The 24,046-nt window shown below is 34.8% G+C and overlaps 1 protein-coding gene across 1 annotated transcript in view; it reads right to left on the bottom strand.

Annotated features, from left to right (window-relative positions):
• Adam9 (ADAM metallopeptidase domain 9) overlaps window positions 1–24,046 on the bottom strand; it is an 86,107-nt gene that overhangs the window by 52,136 nt on the left and 9,925 nt on the right. Inside the window, exons 3-11 of the mRNA XM_026404702.2 lie at window positions 22,324–22,382; window positions 20,603–20,681; window positions 15,750–15,826; window positions 14,597–14,792; window positions 12,882–12,947; window positions 10,792–10,863; window positions 9,034–9,203; window positions 6,294–6,375; window positions 5,661–5,794 (exon numbers count right to left, since the gene is read on the bottom strand). Coding sequence (XP_026260487.2) covers window positions 5,661–5,794; window positions 6,294–6,375; window positions 9,034–9,203; window positions 10,792–10,863; window positions 12,882–12,947; window positions 14,597–14,792; window positions 15,750–15,826; window positions 20,603–20,681; window positions 22,324–22,382 — 935 coding nt within the window. The remainder of the gene's footprint in view (window positions 1–5,660; window positions 5,795–6,293; window positions 6,376–9,033; window positions 9,204–10,791; window positions 10,864–12,881; window positions 12,948–14,596; window positions 14,793–15,749; window positions 15,827–20,602; window positions 20,682–22,323; window positions 22,383–24,046) is intronic.

Here is a 24,046-nt window from a genome sequence, read left to right as displayed (position 1 = left end):
GTAAGGATATATTAATTAGCAAATAGTCATAGGAGTTGTGCAGGCATATGCATATCCCTACATTTGAGTCCCTAATTACAACCTACACAAAGTCTATTACTTTCAATAGGTTACTTTTAAATAAGCTTGGTATTTAGCAGTTGTAACACATTTTCTCTTCTGTATGTTCTATGTTTGACCCTAGAGCAATCTACAAAAACATCCGTTTCACCCACAATGAAGCTATGGACTGAATATTATAACAAAAATCACAAACTCTTCTGATTTTTTTTAGCAGATGAAAATATTAACAAACATTCTCCAATACTGGCCTTCAGCAATGCCTTAAAAAGCTCTGGAGATAATAACAAAGGTATTCCTTCACTAGCCATCCCTGACTGACACCTATAGCAATAAAAAGAATGATCTTTTCCCTAATACATGTCTTGAATAGCAACGAAAGTGTTCCTACTCTCTTCCTATCACCTCTAGATTCTGTATTTATGATTTTAAACATCTTCTCTTCTCTCACACCTAGGTGAGTTTTCCAAGGCCACTTCAAAAGGAGCTTGACAATGATTAAATGATCTTCCAGGAAATGACCAAAAAAAAAAAATCAATATCCACTCAGAACTCATTGTTTATATTATTAGTCATTATTTCTATGAGTAATGTGGAAATACCAGAATGTATTTTCACCATTACATCCTGATTCCAATAGCATGGAATTAGGAAGTCCAAAGAGTAGACTCTAAATAATGGCACCTAATTAGATTAAGTGAGAGCAACTGATTATGAAGTCTTTCTGATGCAGGTGACATTGAGGGGCAGAGTTAAGAAAGTAATTTTTCTCATTTTATTAAATAGAACTGACTCCGACTGAATTATCTGAAAAAAAGGCAAAATCTATTTCATCTCTATTTAAAAAGCCCTAGTAAGATGAACATGAAATTAGGGTTATTATAGAGCACAAGAAATCTGTAATTAAAAAGACTAACTGCTACCCAAGCTAAGGACAATATTCTAGTTTACAAATTATTCATACAGAAAAAAAAATTTAAATACAATAGCTTATTGCACTATCAAAACCAAAACAATATGGCTGGGCATGGTAGCTCACACCTATAATACCAGCAGCTCAGGAGGCTGAGGCAGGAGAATCGCAAGTTCAAAGCCAGCCTCAGCAACTGCAAGGCACTAAGCAACTCAGTGAGACCCCGTCTCTAAATAAAATACAAAATAGGGCTGGGGATGTGGCACAGTGGTCAAGTGCCCCTGAGTTCAATACCCGGTACCCCACCACCACCAAAAAAAAAAAAAAACATAATATGAAGACACAAGATACTAGGAGAGGGCTGGGACTGTGTAGCTCAGTGGTAGAGTGTTTGCCTAGCATACGTGAAGCACTGTGTACGATCTTCAGCACCACACAAATATAAACAAATAAAGGCATTCTGTCCATCTACAATTACAAAAAAAAAAATTAAAGATTCTATGAGAAAAAAATGGCAAGAAAGCTGGTTTATTTTAATAAAATCTGACACTAGAATTATTAAATAATAACCCAAAAACACCTATGCTTGCAATAGTAAGAGAAAAAAGACAGACTTGAAAATTCTGGCAGGAAAAACAAGTACTCCAGATTTAAAAAATAAATCGGAAATTGAACAATGAAATGCAGTAAATGAAATTAAGAATTCAATGAGTAGTATAAAACAGTAAATTCATACAAATATAGGAACTGAAAGATGTCAGAAAAAAATATCTAACAGGAAATATACTTAAAAAGGATAAGAGACAAACAAGAATCATAGAAGAGACACATGTGCAAATGTGCAGAAGCACTACACTCAATTAAAAATGGACTTGAACAGACATTTCTCCAAAGAGGATAGGACGTGCCACCGTCCAGTAATAAAGGCTGCTTAACATTAGGGAGATACAGATCAAAACCACAATGAGGGTTGAGGCTGTAGCTCAGTGGAAGGGTGCTTATCTAGCATATGTGAGGAACTGGGTTCAATCCTCAGCACCACATAAAAATAATAAAATAAAGGCATGATGTCCATCTACAACTAAAAAATTTTTTTTTCAAAACCCACAATGATATACACCTCACATATTAGAAAACTACTATCAAAAAATCAAGGTAATGAGTATTGGTGAGGATGAAGAAAATGATATAGACAGATACACACACTCCATACATACATATACAATGAAATATTATTCTGCCTCAAAAAAGAGGTCTTACCACTTACAACAAGAAGAACATGGAGGACATCATGCTAAGTGAAATACAAGCTAATCACAGAAGGACAAACACTGTATGATAACACTTGAACAAAGTTTCTAAAGTAATCAAATTCATGAAAAAAATTTATAAAATTGTGGTATCCAGGGACTGGGGGAGAGAAAACAGGGAGCTGCTAATCAGCAGGTATATGCATTTGAGTTAATGGTGTATTTTCCCAAATCACAGTGACATCTAGTACTGACAGCCTTCCCCAGGAATCTTCTTTTGAATGTCTTCTTCACTAAGATCAGAAAGGTATCCTTTCAAACTGACTTTAAATTCAGTTTATCCTGCTCCAAAATGAGAGTAATACACAAATGTTTGGAATTTGATTGGAGTTGCAGTAAATATATGGCTTAATCTGATGAAAACAGACATATTTCCAATATTTAATCTTCTAATAAAACACCACCTTTACTCAAATTATCTGTCATGACCTTCAATAAATTTTTGCATCATCTCTTAATAAGTCCTACATGCTTCCTATTAAGCTGATTCCAAGACATTTAGAATTTGGGGCAAACATAATCATGTTTCTCCCCTCATTTTTCAAAATGATTATAACTGATTTGTTAGGAATCTATTTATTTAAAACATTTGATTTATAACCACATTTTGATATTATTTAATTAACCACCTTGCTTTTCAAAAGTAGAGAGTCATATCTTCTGTAAATAACTGCTTCCCTCTTTTCAAATATTTGGTCCTAAATCTTTTCTTTATTCATCACATTAGCTAGAACTTCCAAAACAAATTAAAGTACAGCTTGAGTATCACTTACCTGAAATGCTTGGGACTAGAAGTGTTTCATATTACAGAGCTTTCTGGATTTGGAAATATTTATACCTTACCAGTGGAATATCCCTAGTCTGGAAAATCCAAAATCTGAAAGTATTTGAATGTCATGTTGGTGCTCAAAAGGTCTTGGATTTCAGAGCATTTTGGACAGATTTTTGGATTAGGGGTGCTCTATTTGGAATAGTAATGAAAATGGGTGTATGTGTGCTACAGATTTTGCTTTCCCCTCCAAATCCTAACCCATCCTTTGCCACTAGGTCCCTTGCTTAGGCTAACATTCAAATAAATGTGGCCAAAAAGAGGCACTGGCAAAGACACACTATTAGAAGAATAAAGTTGATTAATTTCCCTCAGTACCTCTCTATCAGGTCACCTCATGCTGGCAGTGTCCTTCTACCCCAACTCCTACAAGGTCAGTCTCTCCTATAGCTATTGGTTATCCTCTCCAAGATCCAGGAATGCCTAGCACATTTTTATTCCAGTTACCAAAACTTTTTGGCAGGCTGGGGATGTGGCTCAAGGGGTAATGTGCTTGCCTGGCATGCGCAGGGCGCTGGATTTGATCCTCAGCACCACATAAAAATAAAATAAAGATGTTGTGTCCACCGAAAACTGAAAAATAAATATTTTTAAAAATCAATCTCTCTCTCTCTCTCTCTCTCTCTCTCTCTCTCTCTCTCTCTCTCCCGCCCCTCTCTCTCTTTAAAAAAAAAAAAAAAAAAAAACCACTTTTTGGCTCTTCTCACGTAGAAAATGATGGATCACCTTGTATTTGAGATCATTATATATATTTGTGTTTAAGTTTTACATATAATATTCATAACATCATTCTCTTCTGAACATTTTAAAAACATTTTTGTAAACACAAGATTTACTTAGAAGAATGTTTACCAACTAATTTGGGGCTTTGGAGGGTATTTTGTTTTGTTTAAGACAAAGTTCTCACCACCCATGGAGCTGGGACTACAGGTACTTGGTGGGATTTCTATTATTCACATCTAGCTTAACCAGACTATAGTAAAAGAATGAGGCCTACTCCTATAACCAGTGCCAGTACCATACCACCCAAACCCCCAAAATCTGCTCTATTTTATTCCCAGAGCACTTACTTACACCTTCTAACATTCTGTATTATTAATTTATTTATTATGTTGATAGTTTGTCTTCTCTACTAAATGTCAATTCTGTGAAGGGCAAGTCTTATCTAACTTTCTGAAATATTCCAAGTACCTAAAATAAAGTCTGGTACATTGTAGTGCTCAATAAATATATGATAAGTGAATGAATAAAGTCTGAGTTCACTCCCCATTCCTTCTTATACCACTTTAAATTCCATTACTAAAGTTTCATAACATTCCCTCCTTATCACTCTGAATGTTCTATTTTACACTTTAATTTCTTGTCTTATCTTGCTCATTACTCATTTTTCAACTCCCTGAGTTGGTGTCTTCCTCATCATCACTGCCAAACAAAGCAAATGCTTAATTTACTTCCTTTCTTATGGGAACTCTTTTATAAAGAGATGACTTTTGTATATTTTTTTACTGGAGGATCACTTTCACAAGCACAATTTAATTCTTCCATATCTCATTTTAAGTCTAGTATTTACTCAAAAACTGTGAATCCCATTAGACCACCATGTGACCAGAACTGTACTCTCAGACCTTTAGCTAAATAACTAACTAGCAGATTTTTTATTACTCTGTCTGTACTTCAGGAAGTCGAGGAGGGAAGTGAGCACCTGGGGCCACTGATATTTCCCATATGAAATCCTCAGCTGTGGCTGTTAAAGATGACCTCCTTTTGTACCTAATTTTCAGTCAGGCTCAGCTTCTAATCCACATATGCACTGAGGCTTAGTGCAGCTCTATTTAGAACGACTGCCCCATAATGAAGAGTGGCAGAGAGAAACCCAGTCACCTCTGAACCCTCAATTGTAAAGATTTTTGAAACTAGTTAAAAGACGAGATTATCAGCTCTGGACCCAGACATCCTGAGTTCAAATCCCAGTCAGGAATTTGGATGTGTGACCTCATTTTTCACCTATAAATGGACAAAGTATCCACACCTCATTAGACTAAGCAATAAGTAAGTTGATACCATTTAAGTACCCACAAGTATCTAAAAAAGAATTTAGTAAATGTTTCCTAATCTTTCTTCTCCTCCTCTCTGAATTATATCCTTCTTTTATCTCTGTAAAACAAGGGGTAGTAATAGGAACGTGTCAGGATTTCTTCTTTTGCTTAAAGTGAAAATGTAGCAAGCACTTCCTCAAAAGAGGGTTTGTGTAGAATTTTTTCATATAGTTCTTCAATCTGTAATGAATCTAGCAGTAAAGTTTTGTATGTTCTACTGGTCTCTCTACTGGTTTACAGAACAGTGTAATTACATATCTATGCCTATCTACATTTTCCCTTCTGAAAGTTCTCTAGGATTATTTAATTAGAAAATAGGCTTCTCACTGATGTATTTGAGGAAATCAGAAATGACTTTTCCTGGTTTTTACAACATAGGCATAAGTATCCCTCAGAGTTAAGAAACACTGATCTACAACACCATATTAAGAAGAAGAAACTCAGCTACTCACGAGGCCCCTGAGTTCATGATGCAGCTCTTAGCTCCACAGAAACAATCTCTCCCGTCATCATGATTCATTCCAAGGTTATGACCCAACTCATGAGCAACAATGGATGCAAAGGTCTCCACAGTAATTTGCCCAAACTGTTCAAACATAACAAGGTATTAATCAGGTTTCTAATAAATAAGAAATGTTTTTTTTCACAAAAGGAAATTTATTCTCTACAATGTTGACAGCCTACATGATAAATCAGGCATACAATAACAATCTTTATACAGTGTAGTCTAGTAAGAATTAGTATGACTCACATACTAATCACGAGGCTGGATCCTTTAAGCAACAGGTCATTTACTTGAATACCAATAGATTATTCATGGTGGTTTATGGGAAAGTAAATTGAAAATTCTCATTTAGTTTATCACAAATGGACCCTGTTTCTTCATTCATAAAACATGCCAATAAACATAAAAATTATTAGAAAATTTGTTCTGGTCTCTAGGGAAAGAACACACCTGCCACTTCTACTGTGTTCTTCATAATATCCAAAATGTTGTTTTAAGGACTAGGAGACAAGCACAGAGTAATAAATGCTTGATACTGCCCTAATGCAGATTCCAACGATAAACATCAACAACAACATACCACATTAATCCCGCCCGCGTGGCTCCTTGAACACACTGTTCCCACAAATGCCATTCCTGCAGTCCCACCAAATCCTTTCTTTCTAAATGAAAAAGTAAAAGTTACAAAATGTACTTGGGAAAAAGGAATGCATTACTCCTATTTCTATGGGGGATCTTAACTGGATTGGCAACACCTACAAAAACTGAGAGAAAAATGACAATGATAAATAATTTTTAAAATAAAAAAATAACGGTCTTCTTTCCTTTATATTATCAGAAAATGAGATTAATATTTCAAAGAACTTTTTTTTCCAGACAGATAAAGATACCAAGAAAAGTTTTTGGCTTTAGGGATTTTTACCTTATGGATGAAAACCTTTCTAAAAACATACTACATTTATTTATACAACATATTTTGGTGAGGAAAGATAACAAACCCAATGAATGTATTCACAAGAGAGGCTACAAGGCATTGAGCACAGCGAACAGGGAAAGAGTCACATGGTCTCCACACTGTTCTTCAAGCATGCCCAACATGCTTCCTGGAACTCTGTACCCCTCTCTCATTCCTTCACCTCCTCCATGTCTTCACTCAAAAGTCACCTCAAAGAACCTTGCCCTGGCCATGTTACCTCAAATATCACCCCCACTCCTACTTTTATATCTACCCTCCATGTTTTACTTTTCCACATTGCTTAGCACTATTTAACAAACTATATACACTTATTTGTTTCATTTATTCAAACTTCTTCCACCAGAATACGGAATCCATTAGAGTAGAAATTTTTATCTGTTTTGGTCACTGTGGTATACACCCAATAAATATTTTTTAAATAAATCAATAAATCCTTTTCTGGGGCATCGGACCAACCCAGAAAAAATAATCAGAGCTACAGTCAAGGAAAATTCCAGCCTGATCACCTTAATAGCGAACCTCATAGAACCTAAGACTCACTCATGCACTCAAAGCTTCCAAAAAGCTTTTACAACTCCATTCTTAACCACAAACAACCAAGGCTCATTAAACATCATCAAGCATCTACAATAGGACAGACACTGATCAAACAGTGTGGTTGGGCAGAGCAGTGGGTACACTTGACACCTGCTCCTTTTGGTTTTTTGTAAAACACATGGCACTGTCACTGGGATGAGATAGGTGGCATGTGCATTTTACTGAAAATTAATAAAAAGGTCAGGACCAAGCTTTTATGATTATGGGGCTATAAAAGTCATTAAATTGGGCTGGGGATATAGCTCACTGGTAGAGTGCTTACCCAGCATGCATGAGATACTCAGAATTCCAGCACTGTCCCCTGCCCCGCAAAAAAAAAGCTTTTAAATCACAACATGTTGGGGTGGGGGCGGCGGGAAGAAGTACCAGGATAAGAAAACCAATAGCCAAGGGATCCCAGAAGAAAAGGGACCCCAGGAGAAACAAAAAATAAAAATAAAAGGATGAAATAATCTATAAAATAATTCAATAAAAATTCCAAAAACCAAAGGACTTTGATTTCACATTGAAATTACTCACTGAGAACACAGTGCAATAAGTGATAAAAGATCTATACCAAATACATCATCAAGAAAACTCAGAAGTCTGGGAACCAAGAGAAGATCCTACAAGTTTTCTAGTGATGATGAAAAAACACAGGCCACAATAAAGGAACAGAAATCAGAATGATTTTAGGAATCTTAAGAATAATACTAAAAGCCAGGCACAGTGGCACACACCTGTAATCCCAGTGGCTTGGGAGGCTATGGCAGGAGGATCCTGAGTTCAAAGCCAGCCTCAGCAAAAGTGAGGCACTAAGCAATTCAGTGAGACTCTGTCTCTAAATAAAATACAAAATAGGGCTAGAGGTGTGGCTCAGTGGCCAAGTGCTCCGGAGTTCAATCCCCAGTACTCAAAAGATAAAAATAAAAATAGAAAAATAAATAATAATAAATAATAATAATAATAAATAATGGAAATCAAAAGATTACAGAACAGTGCTACAGTGCCTTCAAATCTGTGAAGGAGAAAGATTCCATGCCTATAATTTGTACCCAACCAAACAATTCCAAAAGTAAGCAAAAACAAAAGAAAGATAGAAAGCACATATTTGAAAAACTGAGTTAAGATCATGAGAGCTCAAATTAAAATAATCTTTAAATTCTCAGGGCTGGGGATGTGGCTCAAGCGGTAGCATGCTCGCCTGGCATGTGTGCGGCCCGGGTTCGATCCTCAGTGTGTGTGTGTCTCTCTCTCTCTCTCTCTCTCTCTCTCTCTCTCTCTCTCTCTCTCCTCTCTCTCCTCTCTCACTCTCTCTTAAAAAAAAAATAATAATAATCTTTAAATTCTGTTCTGAGAGTGTGAAAACAAACTGTCTGACAAGCAAGATATCCAAATTTTTTCTTTCCATGTAATTTTTTTATTTCACAAAAAGCAATTAGAAAATAAAATAAGAAAGTAGGGCCCAGTATGTGTAAGGCCCTGGGTTCAATTCCCAGCACTAGGGAAAAAAAAAATTAAAAGGGTGGTGGGCAATTGGAGAGCGGGTGGTGGTAAGAAAATACAGGAAAGAAAAATACAAATTCAGTGAGGTCCTGTCTCTAAACAAAATACAAAAAAAGGGCTGAGGATGTGTGGCTCAGTAGTTGAGTGCCCTTGAGTTTAATCCCTAGAACCCCAAAAAAAGAAAAAGAAAAACATAGGTAAGAAATATAAGAAAATAAGCAAAAATGATTGTTCATAGCACTTTTTAAAAAAAATCACTTACAGCACTAACTGTGCACTGTCATGTCTCCGACGTGTTATAAGAAACTTTTCCCGCCACTGTACAAAGTTCCCCAACACATCACCAGCTCCTCCAATTATATTAATCAAGTTTCCATTTGTCCAAATCTCCAGTCCAACTAACACAATTCGAATATTTAACATAATATACATCTGTGAAGAAAAGAGAAATAAAATACATTAAAGAATGTGATGAAAAGCTTTTAACTATAGTAACAAAACTACTTAAATTAAAAATTAGACTTCTTCCCTCCAAAAGAAAAAGTCTTTCAGTACAATGAGACTCTAACCTCTCAAGAATCTGTTTCATTACCTATAAAATGGTAGGTTACAAAGCTTCAAAGTCCTTTTTATCTCCCATTTTAACATCTGACAAACTCTGGAAATTAAGTTTTTGGTAAATTTGGTTCTAAAACTTACCCCAAAGTAATGCAATCCTATTCATGGTCTGTGTTTATCCCACTGCTATTGTTTGGATCTTGAATGTTCCCCAAAGACCCATGTGGTAAAGTCCTCATCTCCTCTCTATTGGGAGGTATAGAAACCTTAAGATGTGGAGCCTAGTGGGAGGTCTTCAAGTGACTGGGAACATTTCCTCAGAGGGGACTGTGGAAACCCAGACCCTTCCTCTTCCTCTCTTTTGCTTCCTGAACATGAGGTGAACAGTTTTGCTCTGCCACAGGCTCCCACCATGGTGCACCACCTTGCTACAGGTCCAAAACAACAGGGCCAACTAATCACAGACTTAAACTTATAAAACTATAAAACAAAACAAAACTTTTCTCTTTATAAGTTCATTATCATAGTATTTTGTTATAGTAATAAAAAACTGATTCACATAACACTTAACATAATCCATACATTTCACTGCAGAAATATCAATGAAATTGATCAAAAGGTACTATCCCAAGATCATGTTGGAGGTATTATGTAATACACAGTAAATCATAATACCTTTCTAAATGCTTACCTAAAATTCTAATCACAGGAACCCCAAAGTTTACAGATCAAGGATTCTAGAACTCATACCTATTTCACAGAGATTCAGTGAAAATTAAATGATTAATAAATATAATGCACTTAGATTATAACACATTGTTAACACCTAACAGAATGATATCATTATGATCATCACCATCATCATTGTTGTATCAGGGGAATGAATGCCTTACAAACAAAATTATTCTATAAGAATATGTATCTAATTCTTTAGTGAACTCCAAATTACATACATGCACAAAGTAAACACTGGCATATGTCACAGTTTCAAGGTAGGAAGCAGACTTATTCAAATAAGATTCTGTCAACAAAAATTCAAAGATCTCTTCATAAACAAAAAAGTACTTTAGCCAATCTACTCTAAAGGTAAGTCAAATGCTAATCTGAAATCTCTGGCTCTTCACAAAGTCTTTTCTTTTTTATATTTATTTCTTAGTTGGACACAATATCTATGTTTTATTTATTTATTTTTATGTGGTGCTGATGATAGAACCCAGGGCTTCGCACATGCTAGGTGAGCACTCTACCGCTGAGCCACAACCCCAGACCTCTCAAAGTCTTTTCTACACTTAAACTTTTCTTTGAGACCTTGAAAAATACAGAATAAACTAGAAAGCAGATCTCAGAAAGACTGAGTCATTAAGGCCTATGATAATCAAAGCTCAAAATGAGATTTTAAATTCTGCTGAGACCATGAAAGGGCAGGACAGAATAATTCTAGTTGACAGAAAAGACAACTTACACTATCCAAGTAGTTTGCTAAACGAATCATCTCTTCTCTCACAGCAGTCTGATTTTTCCCCATCATGTCATACTGGAAAAGCAAAGGAAAATCATTGTCATTATCACCTAAGTAACTTAAGAATGAAAATGTCTTTAACCTGTTACAATGAAGAATCCAAATATTTCCTCTAAACTAAAACTAAGGCATTAAGACATTTTCCAACATTTCAAATTAATACATCTAAAGTATACACTTTAGTGATAAATAGAAATAAAAGAAAAACAAGTACAATGATACTAATGAAAATACACCAAAGTTTTCCTTTCTTCTAATTAGTATAACTAGTATAAGTCCAATAACTCATATAACTGATTCTTTTCTACAGGAGGTGGTTCTATCCAAATGTCTATTGTAACATTATTTTATACAACAAACTTGCTAACCAAAAGAAAATTTTAAAAAGTTTATGACTTTGCTCTATGATAAAGGCCTTAAAATCAAAATATATGATTTTATCAATTAGGCAATTTATCACAATTCTCCTAAAAAAGAACAAAAGTTTTAATAACTTTGATAGGGCTTTGTGGAAATAGTTCCATTTTTATTTTGAACCATTTTCTATACATATAAAACAAATCTATCTGGAGACAGCAATAAAGAAAAATACTTTTAAATTTCTATTTGTGTGTTTTGCCCAAAACATTCTACAGAAACATTTTACCCATCATTTGGGGCACAGTTCACACTAGCTTACATTCTCTATGCTTTTCTTCCCACTGTTTGCAGGTAATGAACCTATACTGAACGAATGTGAGCGAGCGTCCATCTCTTAATCACGAGGGCTTATTTTTTCCTACCTACAACAATAAAGCATTTTTTTAAACCACAAAAATCCTCAAGCCTACCCCTGCAGCTTACAAGAAAAGAACTGCCAATCATATTAAGATTCCACAAATAACTCTTAATACAACAACAAAATTAGAAATAAAAGTCAGCCAAAACATTTCAAATAATCTATATTTTAAGTTATATAGCAGCTCTATTTAAAACTCATAATCTTATATATGTTGAAAAGGACACATTACTTCTCTCAGTTAAATAAAACAATTAGTTAGGTTTCTTAAATAAAAACAAGGAAATTGCCCTGGTGTTGTCCTGTACTGAAATTAATACTATTTCCTTACAAAAGCATACCAAGCCCTCGAAGTATTCTACTCTTAAGTGAATTATAGGTTAACTGAAATTCTACAAAGCAAAGCAATTTTATTAGTCACCTGACTAACTTGGTTTAAGCCACAGTCTATTAAAGTAATCTGAAAAGTTCTCAAGCCCCTGATAGCACAGTTTCATTCAAGAAACGCACATAAGCAAATCACTAGAAAAAAGAGGGATGATAAAGAGGAATGAAATTATGGCATTTACTGGTAAATTAACATCATGCCAAGCAAAATAAGACTCAGTCATGGGGACAGTGTGTTCACTATAGTCAGAAGCTAGAGCAAAATAAGAAAAAGGGTGATGGATCCCATGAAATAGAAGGGAGATCAGGGAGTAGACAGAGGAAGAGGAAGAAAGGACAGGCAAAGGGAGGAATTGCAGAATGGAATTAAACAAATTATGCTACATACACATATGAAAACAGCATAGTTAATTCTACCTTTATGTATATCTATAAAGCACCAATTAAAAAGCAATAAATAAATAGAAAAAAGACCAGTAGAGGAGATGAAGGAGACTAGGAGAGGGAAGAGGAGAAGGAGAGAGGAAGGACTAGGTACTGAAATGGAGCATGTATAACCATATAAAAATGAACCCCTATATTATAACTATAATGCACTAATAAAAATGATTTTAACAAAGAGAACAGGGCAGGCGGAGGCGGGGAATCGCTAGTAAAAAAATTAAGTCAAAAGTGGTCTCATCTGCTACTTCAGCTTCTAGTGGTATATTGTGGTATTAAGGTTTAAAGAAAAAAGGCATTTTACTTTCTAAATACTTATTTACGAAAAATCAATACAAACATATGTCACAGTTTGTATTTCCTTCATGGAATGCCCACTTCTCATGTGCTTTTCATGATAAAGAAGAAAAACTGTTGCCATCCTTACCCTTTCTTTGTCTACAACAATGAACAGCTCCACATATCGGGTCTGTGGCAGGACAGCTCTCCTTCTCTGTAGAAAACACGAACATCATAAGGGCAAAATAAAAAGTATCAGGCTACACATTTTTCATATGTAATGATCATACTCTAATCACATATTTCATGTCTGCTAAGAGTATTGTTAAACTTTACTTAATGTATTTCTATAATGCCAAAGATATATTTTGGGTTTTTTAACTGGTTTTCGTTTTTGGTTTTGGTTTTTTGCAGGATCGAGGAGCATTCTATCTCATTCTATCTCAGAGCTCCATCCCAAGCTCTTTTTTATTTTGAGACAGGGACTTGGTAACTTGATAAGGCTGGCCTCAAACTTGCAATCCTCCTGTTTCAGCCTCCAAGTCACTAGGATTACAAGCCTGCACCACCATGTTGAATTAAAACATGATTTAAAAAAAAAAAAGTTATCTGCTATCTATATTGATCCGAGGGAAAAACTCCAGCTAAAGATAAAATAAGTTATTCATGAAGCAGATGTTTTAAAGACTGATTTTTAAAATCAAAACACACATAAACACTTTAAAAAGAAAACCCATTACTAAAGTGAAAAACCCATTACTAAAGTGAAAGAATGTCTACTAAAATTTAAAAGCAGAAGCTGGGGCACACACTACCACTTTAAAAAATAACTAGTTTTACCAGGCATGGTTGTGTGTGCCTTTAATCACAGCAGCTTGGGAGAATAAGACAGGAAGATCACAAGTTCAAAGCCAGCCTCAGCAACAGTGAGGCACTAAGCAACTCAATGAGACCCTGTCTCACTGAGGGCAGGGGATGTGGCTCAGTGGTCGAGTGCCTCTGAGTTCAATCTCCCGTACCAACAACAACAACAACAAAAAAAATAGTTTTGTCATTTTACAGAATAGAATAAGCAAAAATGTGTCTTTCAATGTTTCAATTACAAAAAAAAAAAAGTCCAAAAGTCAAAAGAGTGAATGGCAGAAAAGGCAATGCCATAAACTAGTCTTAATTAACTAAAATTATGCTCTAAACTGGACATAGTGGTACGCACCTGTAGTTCCAGTTTCTGTAGAGGCAGAGATAGGAAGATCACTTAAGCCTAGGAGTTTGAGCCTGGGCAACATATAGAGTCACTATATGCCTCAACAAAAAGAAAAAGGGGGAAAAAAAATGCCTCTTCCAAAACAGCAACACCATCTCACATTTAAAAAGGTATAATCCCTAAAGCTGAAGTTAATCCCATCCTAGAACCACTTCAGTCCAAGTGACTCATATCAAAGAGTCCTCAAGTGTCACAACTGGGAATAAAAGCAGCCTTGGAAGCCATCTGAAGTGATTAGTATGCTAATGTCAAATCTCTCTCTCCTGCATGCCCCCCCCACCCGTGTGTGTGTGTGTGTGTGTGTGTGTGTGTGTGTGTGTGTGTTTCTCCATGGATCAATAATGGCCATTCCCATTATTTCAATCTACATAAAACCTCCACTGAAAGATAGTGTAATGGACTATTACACGGCAATACTAAATATGATTCCTATTTAAAATTTAAACCCTGGTCTCTAAAACCCACAGAATCTAAACTGTCGTCAACTTGGCAGCAGGGACGACATACTGCTCATCTTTTTAAGTACTGGTTTAATGAACAAATAAATGATTTTTTTAAAAAAATATGAATCCAAGTCATGAATAATTATATTTCCTTACTCGAAGCAGCTGAGTCATGCTGGGATGATCTTCCTCTCTATCCTCTGTGGTTTCCTCCTCTATATCCTTGTTAGAAACTCCACATTTCAGAGGCTCTTTGTGGACATCATCCATTCGATATAACATGTGCTCAAAGCGAGAGCTGTTGTGCAGGGGTTCAATCCCATAACTGGCATTCTCTAAATGTAGCAATCCTCTATATGTTGCATTACACAGAAAAAATACACAGAAAAGGGCATCAGAAACCCTGAGTTGAAGTCCTAATTCTCAACACATGTAAAGATACCACAAGATAGGAAAAAATAGAGGCTTTAGAGTTAAACAGATCTTACTGCTGCCTACTAGTATCACTGCCTTTAAGTTATTTAACCTTTCTGAATGGTTGCTGTACAACTGCAAAGTAGCAGCTGAGAAGGAGGAGTCTGGAGCTGCAGGACCAGAGCTCAAACCCAAATCTGCTTTCTACTAGTGAGGGATTCAAACAAGTCATTTAACTTCAGTTTACATTCTGCATAGTATTGTTCAGATAAATAAATTATTTAATATGCATAAAATACTTAGAATATTCCCTGGCACACAATAACCATTCAGTAAATGTTGTTCCTTAAATGAGAATAATCATAGCCATTTTATATATTTGGTTTGAGAATTAAAAGTAATATTTATTATGTCAATCAATCATGTACCCATGAAGGCAACTAATTAACACAGTGCCATATGGCCAGGTCTTCAATTCAAGTAACTTTAACATTATTATAACTTCATTGGATATGTCATACAATTTCTCTGAACCTCAGTTTGCTCACCTAAATATGATGTTAATAAGCTCTTTTTCAGACATTGTGAAACTTCAATGAGTATGCAGGTAAAAATTTTGTAAACCAACCACTACCAAAATTTAAAGTATATGTTATTTTAAATACCTAAAATTATTAAGTATTCTCAGAAAAATGAAATTTTCCATTTAAATATTAAAAATCATCAACTATAAGATTTTCCTAAATAAACATGCCAAGAATATCTGAAACACAGCTGTAAAGACCTTAGTAACATCAAAGTAAAACTTAATTCTGTTAAGTCTCCAAAATGACTGGGTTTAGAGACAGAGAAGAAAAGATAAAAAAAAGAAAAAAAAATACAGAAAATGTCTTACCTGAGTCCAAAACAGTCACTAAGAGCAACGGATGACTTATAAACTCCCTCCACATAGCCCCGATAATGACAATGATTCTAAATGAAAAAATACTATATTACCTCCAAATACTGCTACATAGCTGAAAATCATCCTAGAAACTGCAGAGCTAACAAAATTACTTGCATCCAGTAAACTAAAATTTTTTATTTATATTCTTGGCATTCTTCAGAGTATCTGCCGACGATCTACCACCACCCTCCAGGGATACAAATTTCTAGGCAGAATGCCACAGGATACCAGGCATAAACAACTCTGCCCCAATGACCTTTCATCCTAGAACCAGAACAGGACAGTGTTATGTCATGTTGAACATTTAAGTCACAGTCAATCCAAGAAGCACCAGCCAGTTGACATCTAATACAGGACAGGACCTTATGAGACGTTAATAAGGCCCAAGAGAAAAAACATTCAGCATGAAGGGGAAAGGGGTATTTTGATCAGATGATTTTCTTTTCTTTCTATATTTTTTATGTTGTTATTAGTTATAAATTCAGCCATCTTCAAAAACTTGAGTCTTTACCCTAAATTTTGAGCCAGAAATTAACTAGTGGAAATGCAAAAATATTGCTTAGTAGTTAGTACCTAATGAGATTTTTTCTCATCTTTTAAACAATTAAAAAGCAATAAAATAGAAAAGTCCTACCAGACATTGAGACATATGCAAGACCTTAATTATTAGAACAATATGGTCCTGGTGCATCAGCAGAGAGACCAAAAAGCAAAAGAGAAAAAAAAAAGCCTCTAAACAGACCAAAGTACATGTAGAACTTCATAAGATAAAAGTAGCTCTTCAAATCACTGGGGCAACAATGTGCTATTCAACAAATGTGGCTTGGTCTATTAGTTAGACACTTGAAAAGGAAGAAAATTAGATCCATGATTCACACTATTCATAAGAATATATTCTAAATGGTCAAGAGTCTAAACATAACAAATAAAAACATATGATCTATAAAAAAATAAGAGAATTCTTCTTTTTTTTTTTAATATTTATTTATTTATTTTTAGTTTTCCGCGGACACAACATCTTTGTATGTGGTGCTGAGTATCGAACCCGGGCCGCACCCATGCCAGGTGAGCGCGCTACCGCTTGAGCCACATCCCCAGCCCCGAGAGAATTCTTCTTTAACCTAGGTGTAGAGAAGGATGTTCTAACTATTACACAAAATCTAGATATGATAAAAACTGATAATTTTTCTTATATAAAAAGAGTATTTATTTTTTAAGCTGCTTCTTAGGAGGAAATACCAAAAGACTCAAAAGACAACTGACACACTAGAAGAAAATCTTCAAAACTTACATGATAGGTAAAGAGTTAATATTCCTAAATATAAAGAGCTCTTAAATATTGAGAGGAAAAGATTAAAAGTCCAAAAGAAAATTGGGAAAATACAAGAACAGACAATTCACAAAAGATCTAAAAATGTTCTTACATTTATAAAAAGATTTTCAATCTCACTCATGACAAAAAAGAATCCCTGGGGCTATGGTTGTGGCTCAGTGGTAGAGCGCTTACCAAGCACATGTAAGGCACTGGGTTCGATTCTTAGCACCATATAAAATAAATAAATAAACAAAATAAAGATATTATTTAAAAAAAGAAAGAAAGAATCCCTGAGTCCACACTGATATCAACAAATAAGACTACCTCACAGGAGAAAGCACGCCAACAGAGGCACCAATGAAATTAAAGAATCACCATTTTGACAACTGTCACAGTTAATAACTGATTTAGACAAATACTAAATACTGAAAACACTGGGTAAAAAATTTGAAAATATTTACAGTCTCCAAGTATCTAACCATCACATGAATTTAAAAGACAAAAACAGTAACTTCACAGATAAAAACCTGACAGACCACTCCTTACCCAACTAAGTGATCTATATTAATACTGTCAAGAGACAGCCAAGGCTCACTGACATGACACACAGAGAACTGAGCTGACTGACATCCAGCAGGTGAACCCTTAACCTATCAACTTGATAGTATTTGTTTAATAACTTGCTCTTATTAAATATTTCCACAGCTTTCAATTTAGTTCTGTAGTAAAGTTCCCTTATCTACCTAAAAGGATCTCCCAAGAATACAATTACCTTCAGTCTTCTTATGAAAATTTCATTAACCAGAGAAGACTAAACTAATCTCAGGAAGAAAGAACAAAATTTGTCCAACAAACTTGAACAAATTTTTGCTACATACCACTGTTTTCTATTTCCATTCAACAGAAAAAAACATTGACAAACCATATTCTGTTCTGTGGGCGAAACGGGCTTTGTCCTAGGCCTTTTATGTTCTCCAAACCCATCAAATTCCCCTAAAACAAATCATTTACAGTTCCAAACACTCCCCAAACTCCTCCTCCTATATAGAAAAGAGTACATAAGGGCTGGGATTGTGGCTCAGTGGTAGAGTGCTTGCCTAGCATGCACGAGGCACTGGGTTCGATCCTCAGCACCACATAAATATAAAATAAAGATATTGTGTCCACCTAAAACTAAAAAATAAAAATTTTAAAAAATTACATAAGTTTTTAAATTATGTTGGGTTAGTGGGTAATCATGTGCCTGTGATTTTCTTCTGTGCTGTGACTTTTCCTTTTGTATATTTGCATGCCTTTTCTCAAACTGTGTAATGTCTTTGTCTGTTAAAATATCCCAGCAAACCTTCATAGGGCAGAGGGGAAATTTCCATTAGCTCTTACAGTTCTCAGAAGCACATATATACTTTGTAAGTTTACAAAACATCTAATTAAATTGAAAAATAACAATAAAGGTACAAGTAGCACAGACAATTTTGAAACACACAAACTACAAGTGCAAAAGTTAGCTAGAGGTACACAGAACTATTGAAAAACAGCCTGGTAAAGGTCCACGGAGCCTAGGGCAATGGATGGATCTTCAAAGGAAATAAAGAGCATCAATTAACTGGGGGAAATAGTCAACAGAATTTACAGGTTTTTTTACAAGATACCCCAAAGTCCCAAGACACAGTAACAGGGAATTTTACACTTCACACAGCAACTCATTTTGAGTGACTTTTCTAAAACTTTTGTTCTTATAAGAAATGGTCTTCTGAAGGACATTAATGATGAAAACTAGAAAAAAAGCTTTACAAATTATTTCAATCTTAAGCAACAGAATTGTAAAGGAAAGCATGTACATGTTCTCAATATAACTTTAACTGCATTGTATGGGCAAAGTATATGTCATTATAATATTTGACAATCTAGCCACACTGAAATTTTTTTTAAAAACCCAGTATCAAAGTTTTAATTCATATTTCACATTTACCTAAACATTATAAATAACCAAGAAATAAGTAAAAGACTCCATGTTGTCTTAATCGATATTTTTCAAAAACCCAGGAAATTATCAATTCTATAAAACTTTAATATAACTTATGTAAGTTTCTATATAGTTGAAATCTATTTTTAAAAGTTTTAAGTACATATTCTTTCAATAATAACTATATTTGAGCTAAAAAATGTCAGACTGCCTTTTCTAAGCATCTTACAAATATCTTACTCATCTTACTCATTCAAGCATCCTAATAATTCTATGAAATAGAAACTGCATTCCATTTAAATTGATGACATTAACTTCATCAGGAAGTGACAGAGCCAGAATTCAAATCCAATCAGTGTATATCTCAAGCAAGTATGCCAAGCAACCCTTACAAGAAAAAAAAAGTGCCTTTTAAGATTATTGCTTTTGCTAAAGTGCATAAATTATGTGGTCTTTGGCCTCCTGCCATAGTAATCTTCAGATGGATGAAAAAATGGTTGGATTATTTTTTATCTGGTTTATGCTATAATGTAAATCTAATCTCCTCTACTAATTTTCTAATAAATAGACCAGTAATGCACTAAGATAAAGCAATCAAATAGTGAAACAAAAAAGGATAGGGCAAAGTCAGCATTTCCTCATTTTTTAAGTACTAATAATTAATCTATAATAAAGATTTTTGCCTTCTATTTATTTGAAGAATGCTTCAAAAGTGTCTAACATAAACAATCATCGAAGCATTACAAAGTTCAGGGGAATAATAATATGTTTAAAGGAAATAATGACGTCTCATGAAAATTACTGCAAAAGAAAAAATACATAGTCACCAAAAAAGGACTGTAAAACATTTCCTGAACCAAACTAAAAATGTTTATGCTTTAAGTAAAAATCACACAAAGCCAAGTTCAACATCTGCCAATTATTTTGAGTATTCCTGGCCAGTACTGTCCCCAAGAGTATTCTAATATGACGCAGAGAGAACCACACCTCTTTTGAATAATAGCATAATAATAATAATTGAACATTTGAATATGACAACAAACTAACCACACAGAAATTTTTTAAAGTATCAAAGTTTTAATTCACATTTCACATCTACCTAAACATTATTAAATATATAATGTATATAATATATAACAACAAACAAACGTTTTTCTTTACTAAACACTAATGATGAATAAATGGTCTAATAAGAGAATGAAACCTGCTTTTAATGACTTTCAACAAAATAAAAAACTTATATTTTTAAAACATCAAACTTTTCCCCTTCATAATAAGTAAGAATTTCCATTAAATATATTCTTTTCCTGCCTTTAAAACAAAAAATCTTAACAAAGAACCTGGAGGGCTGTCAAGTCCTTTAGTCTATATAAATGTGCCCATCTCCTCCAGGCCATGCATCTATTATAATATTAAAAGTGTCCCCATGGGGTTGTGGGAAGTGACAATTACTTCTCCAGAACTCAATTTTAAATTATAATTATTTTTAAATTTTACTATAGGATCAAGAGAAAAATATATTACCTGTACATTGGGATAGTCAGAGATCAGAGTCCCTTCCTCATTGTAGGAATAAACTACAAAATCTTTAGGCAAAAGGTCTCTGGAAAAAGAGTAAAACACACCATTTAAGTTTACTTAACTATCAACAACTAAGAACAAACTGATAAAGCATTACACTCAGAAGAGAGGAGCAAAAATAAATTTAAAAAATTTACCTGAAATGTACTACCATAAAACTAAAAGGTCATAAACAGACTTGCATCTAAAATAGTATGTGTTACTTACACAAAAGTAATGTTAAGCTACAATTTGTTCTATTGGCATGAAATTCTGGTTGCAAAAAATAAACAAAATATTTTAAAAAGTCCTTAAAATTTTCTGATACAACTCACAGGAAAAGAATAACTTACATCATATTTGTAGGAGAAAATAAATGTTTTTATACTCTCTTTTAAAAGTTTTATATATAAGACTGGGGTTGTGGCTGAGCGGTAGACCTTGCCTAGCATGTGTGAGGGGCTGGGTTTGATTCTCGGCACCACATAAAATAAATAAATAAATAAAGTTATTGTGTCCAACTACAACTAAAAAAAAAAAAAGAATTTTTAAGTTCTATTTATAAGCAAGAATCATTCATTGTCTTAACCTCCTAAGCATGATTGAAAAATTCTGTAGTCAGTTGTTGGAGGAAACAGTTATTTCTAATTCTCAAAGCTTCTTTCCATGTTAAGGAAGCTCAGTAGTAAAACCACATGTGTAAGGATAGAGTTCTTTCCAGCAGGGCCAGAGTAGTTATACGCTTATCCCCAGGCCTTATAGACAAGTCAGGATGCAGTGTGCAACAAAACAATTTATAATGTGCCATTTCAAATTCAAAACTCAGGTTAGAGATGTAGCTGCAGAAAAATGAAGAACTCTTAAGCCTGACTAAATGGTGCACACCAGTAATTCCAGCTACTCAGGAGACTATGGCAGAAGGATCAGGAGTTCAAGGCCAGCTTGGGCACCTTAGAGAGAACCTATCTCAAAAACACATAAATAATTAAGCTAAATAAATTCAAAACTCTCCTGGAGATACCTAGAACCAACTCATCTATTGTGGTTAGACATGGATAAACTGATGGTTTTCAACCGGTTTAATCAGCTACAAAGCCTAACCTTAGCTACATGACTAACGTAGCATATAAAGACCCTTTCAGTAAACCTGTGCTAGGCTGTCACACACATTAAAGTGGCTGGAAATCTGAAGACAAAGCATATCCCTGCAACTGAGAAAGGACACAGAGGGGCCATGCCTGCAAGTTTTCACACTCCTCACAGACTGCGAGCTTTCTTCATCCTGGTGTACTACTCCTTGGCCTTTACTGAAGTCTGTGTGAGTGGACTTGGAAGGAGCCTATAGAATCTTGAGTCCTCTCAATAAACAGTCCCTGTTCAGTCATCTCAAGTCTCTCCTTCTCCCCACTTCCCCCTTCTGCCTCTAGTGGTGAATTTCAAACAACAAATTGAAGATTCTTGACTTTGCTTAGCCTTCTTTCCTCTTGGAAGTCACAGTGCCCAGCAGGAGCACAAATTCCTGTGCTTCTTCAGAAGCAGGCCAACCACTGTGTAGCAGTGACCTAAGTGGCTAAATCTACCAAAACCAGGTTCAGTATCTACTAAACAACATCTACCTGGAAATGAAATTAATATACTACAGAAGAAATCATTATTTAAAAGTCAAAGTAATTTAAGTTTCTTACGTGTTCCTTTCCAAGTGAATAATGTGCTCTTTTCCTTGAGTCTGAATGACGTAAGATACCTAAATGCACAGAGAAGGAGGAAAATAAATAATAAGCACCACCTTATAAATTACTTTTAAACAAAACATCATTTATAAGACACAGGAAAGTCCCTCCTGAATTAAAATAATTTGGTACAATTGCATTTGATTTATAGAACTTCATATCTATTCTAAAATAATAAAAATGTAATCTGATCATCCCTACTTCCCTTTAATAACTGACTGTGGAAAATCACACCCACATTTATCTAAATTTCTCTTAAATTCATTTATAATTCATGTATAACTTCAGGGATTAAATCCATCTATAAATTATCTACAGTACAAAGTAATTCTTCCTTTTGTTTAAATGAAATAAACTTCTTGGGTTCAAGAGATTATCCCTAGTTTTAATTATTCAAAGTTGAAAAGAAATGCAGATTTTTATGACTAAATCTCTACATGGCTTACCTAATTTCATCATTCTAAAACATACTTGCCCTCTAGAATGAGAATCCATCATAAAAAGTCACAGCTGTCTAAATGGCAACATTTCTGCGTCTTTATTAGTGGAACACAAAATAATATAGCCATGTCTTACAATTAAAGTCTTCTTAGAGTCAATGAATTAAGATAAGGAACCTTCCACTTCCACATCTTCAAGCTCCTGGGATCCTCCTATCAACCACAAACATCTAGGAAACAACTTCCCTAGTGCTATAGTTTGCATATTTAATGCCCCCCCCCCAAAGGTGCATGTGTAAAGGTTTGGTGCCAAGGGCAGCACTACTGGGGTATGTTATGGCCCTTAGAAGGTGAGGTCTTGAAGAAGGTCTTAAGGGACTGGAGGTATGCATTTGAAAGGGACTGTGAAACCCTGTGCTCTTCCTCTTTCTCTTTGCTCCCTGTTTTGCATCAGTATGTGCTCCTGCCATGCTGCCTCACCACAGGCCCAAAGCCATGGGGCTAACTAACCAGTGAAGGACTAGAACCTCAAAAACTATGAGCCAAAATAAAACTTTAACCCTTTATAAGTTACCTCAAGTGTTTTATTATAGTGATGGAAAGCTAACACACCCAGAAACTCACCTTGCATTAGCCAAAAGTGCTCAATGTGACCTCTACAACTTTGCCTTACTCTTTAATAAAAATGACAGTCATAAAAGGACTCAACAAATAATTTTATCAGAAGCATCTATTTAATTTTCTCTACATGTTTCCAGCTCTAAGTTAACATTTTGCCAGGAAATAGCATGAACCCTTCACATCAACCGGTGACTTCCAAGAACTAGACCAACTTCTGGATCCTGGCACTATTCTTCCTACATGGCAATCTGAGAACTCTGTTGTCTACCTCAATCTCCACAGAGACATCAAAAATATCAAGCTCCTCTCCCCACAGTTTTGACATGTGCCTTTCTATTCTTTCTGTTCTTGGCCAGTGGTAGAGTGTAAAACATCACTATCATTATTACAATCACAGCCAAGTGGAGTACTGATGAAGATGCCATCAGAGACACAATAGAGGAGAAAACATAGTCCCTGTGGTAAAAAGTCTATAATCTAGTGAAAACAAGGAGAAAAACAACTAAGTAAGCAGGGTATAATTCTATTATAAGAAAAAACAAAATCAAAACATAGAGTATACAGTTCAGACCAAAAACAAGAGAAAATTATAAACTGTTCTACTCAAGGGAGATCTT

Source organism: Urocitellus parryii, chromosome 14 (assembly GCF_045843805.1).
Source record: "Urocitellus parryii isolate mUroPar1 chromosome 14, mUroPar1.hap1, whole genome shotgun sequence".
NCBI classification, from domain to species: domain Eukaryota; kingdom Metazoa; phylum Chordata; class Mammalia; order Rodentia; family Sciuridae; genus Urocitellus; species Urocitellus parryii.
Note: the sequence above shows the minus strand (reverse complement) of the source record. Positions and strands in the feature narration are given on the sequence as shown.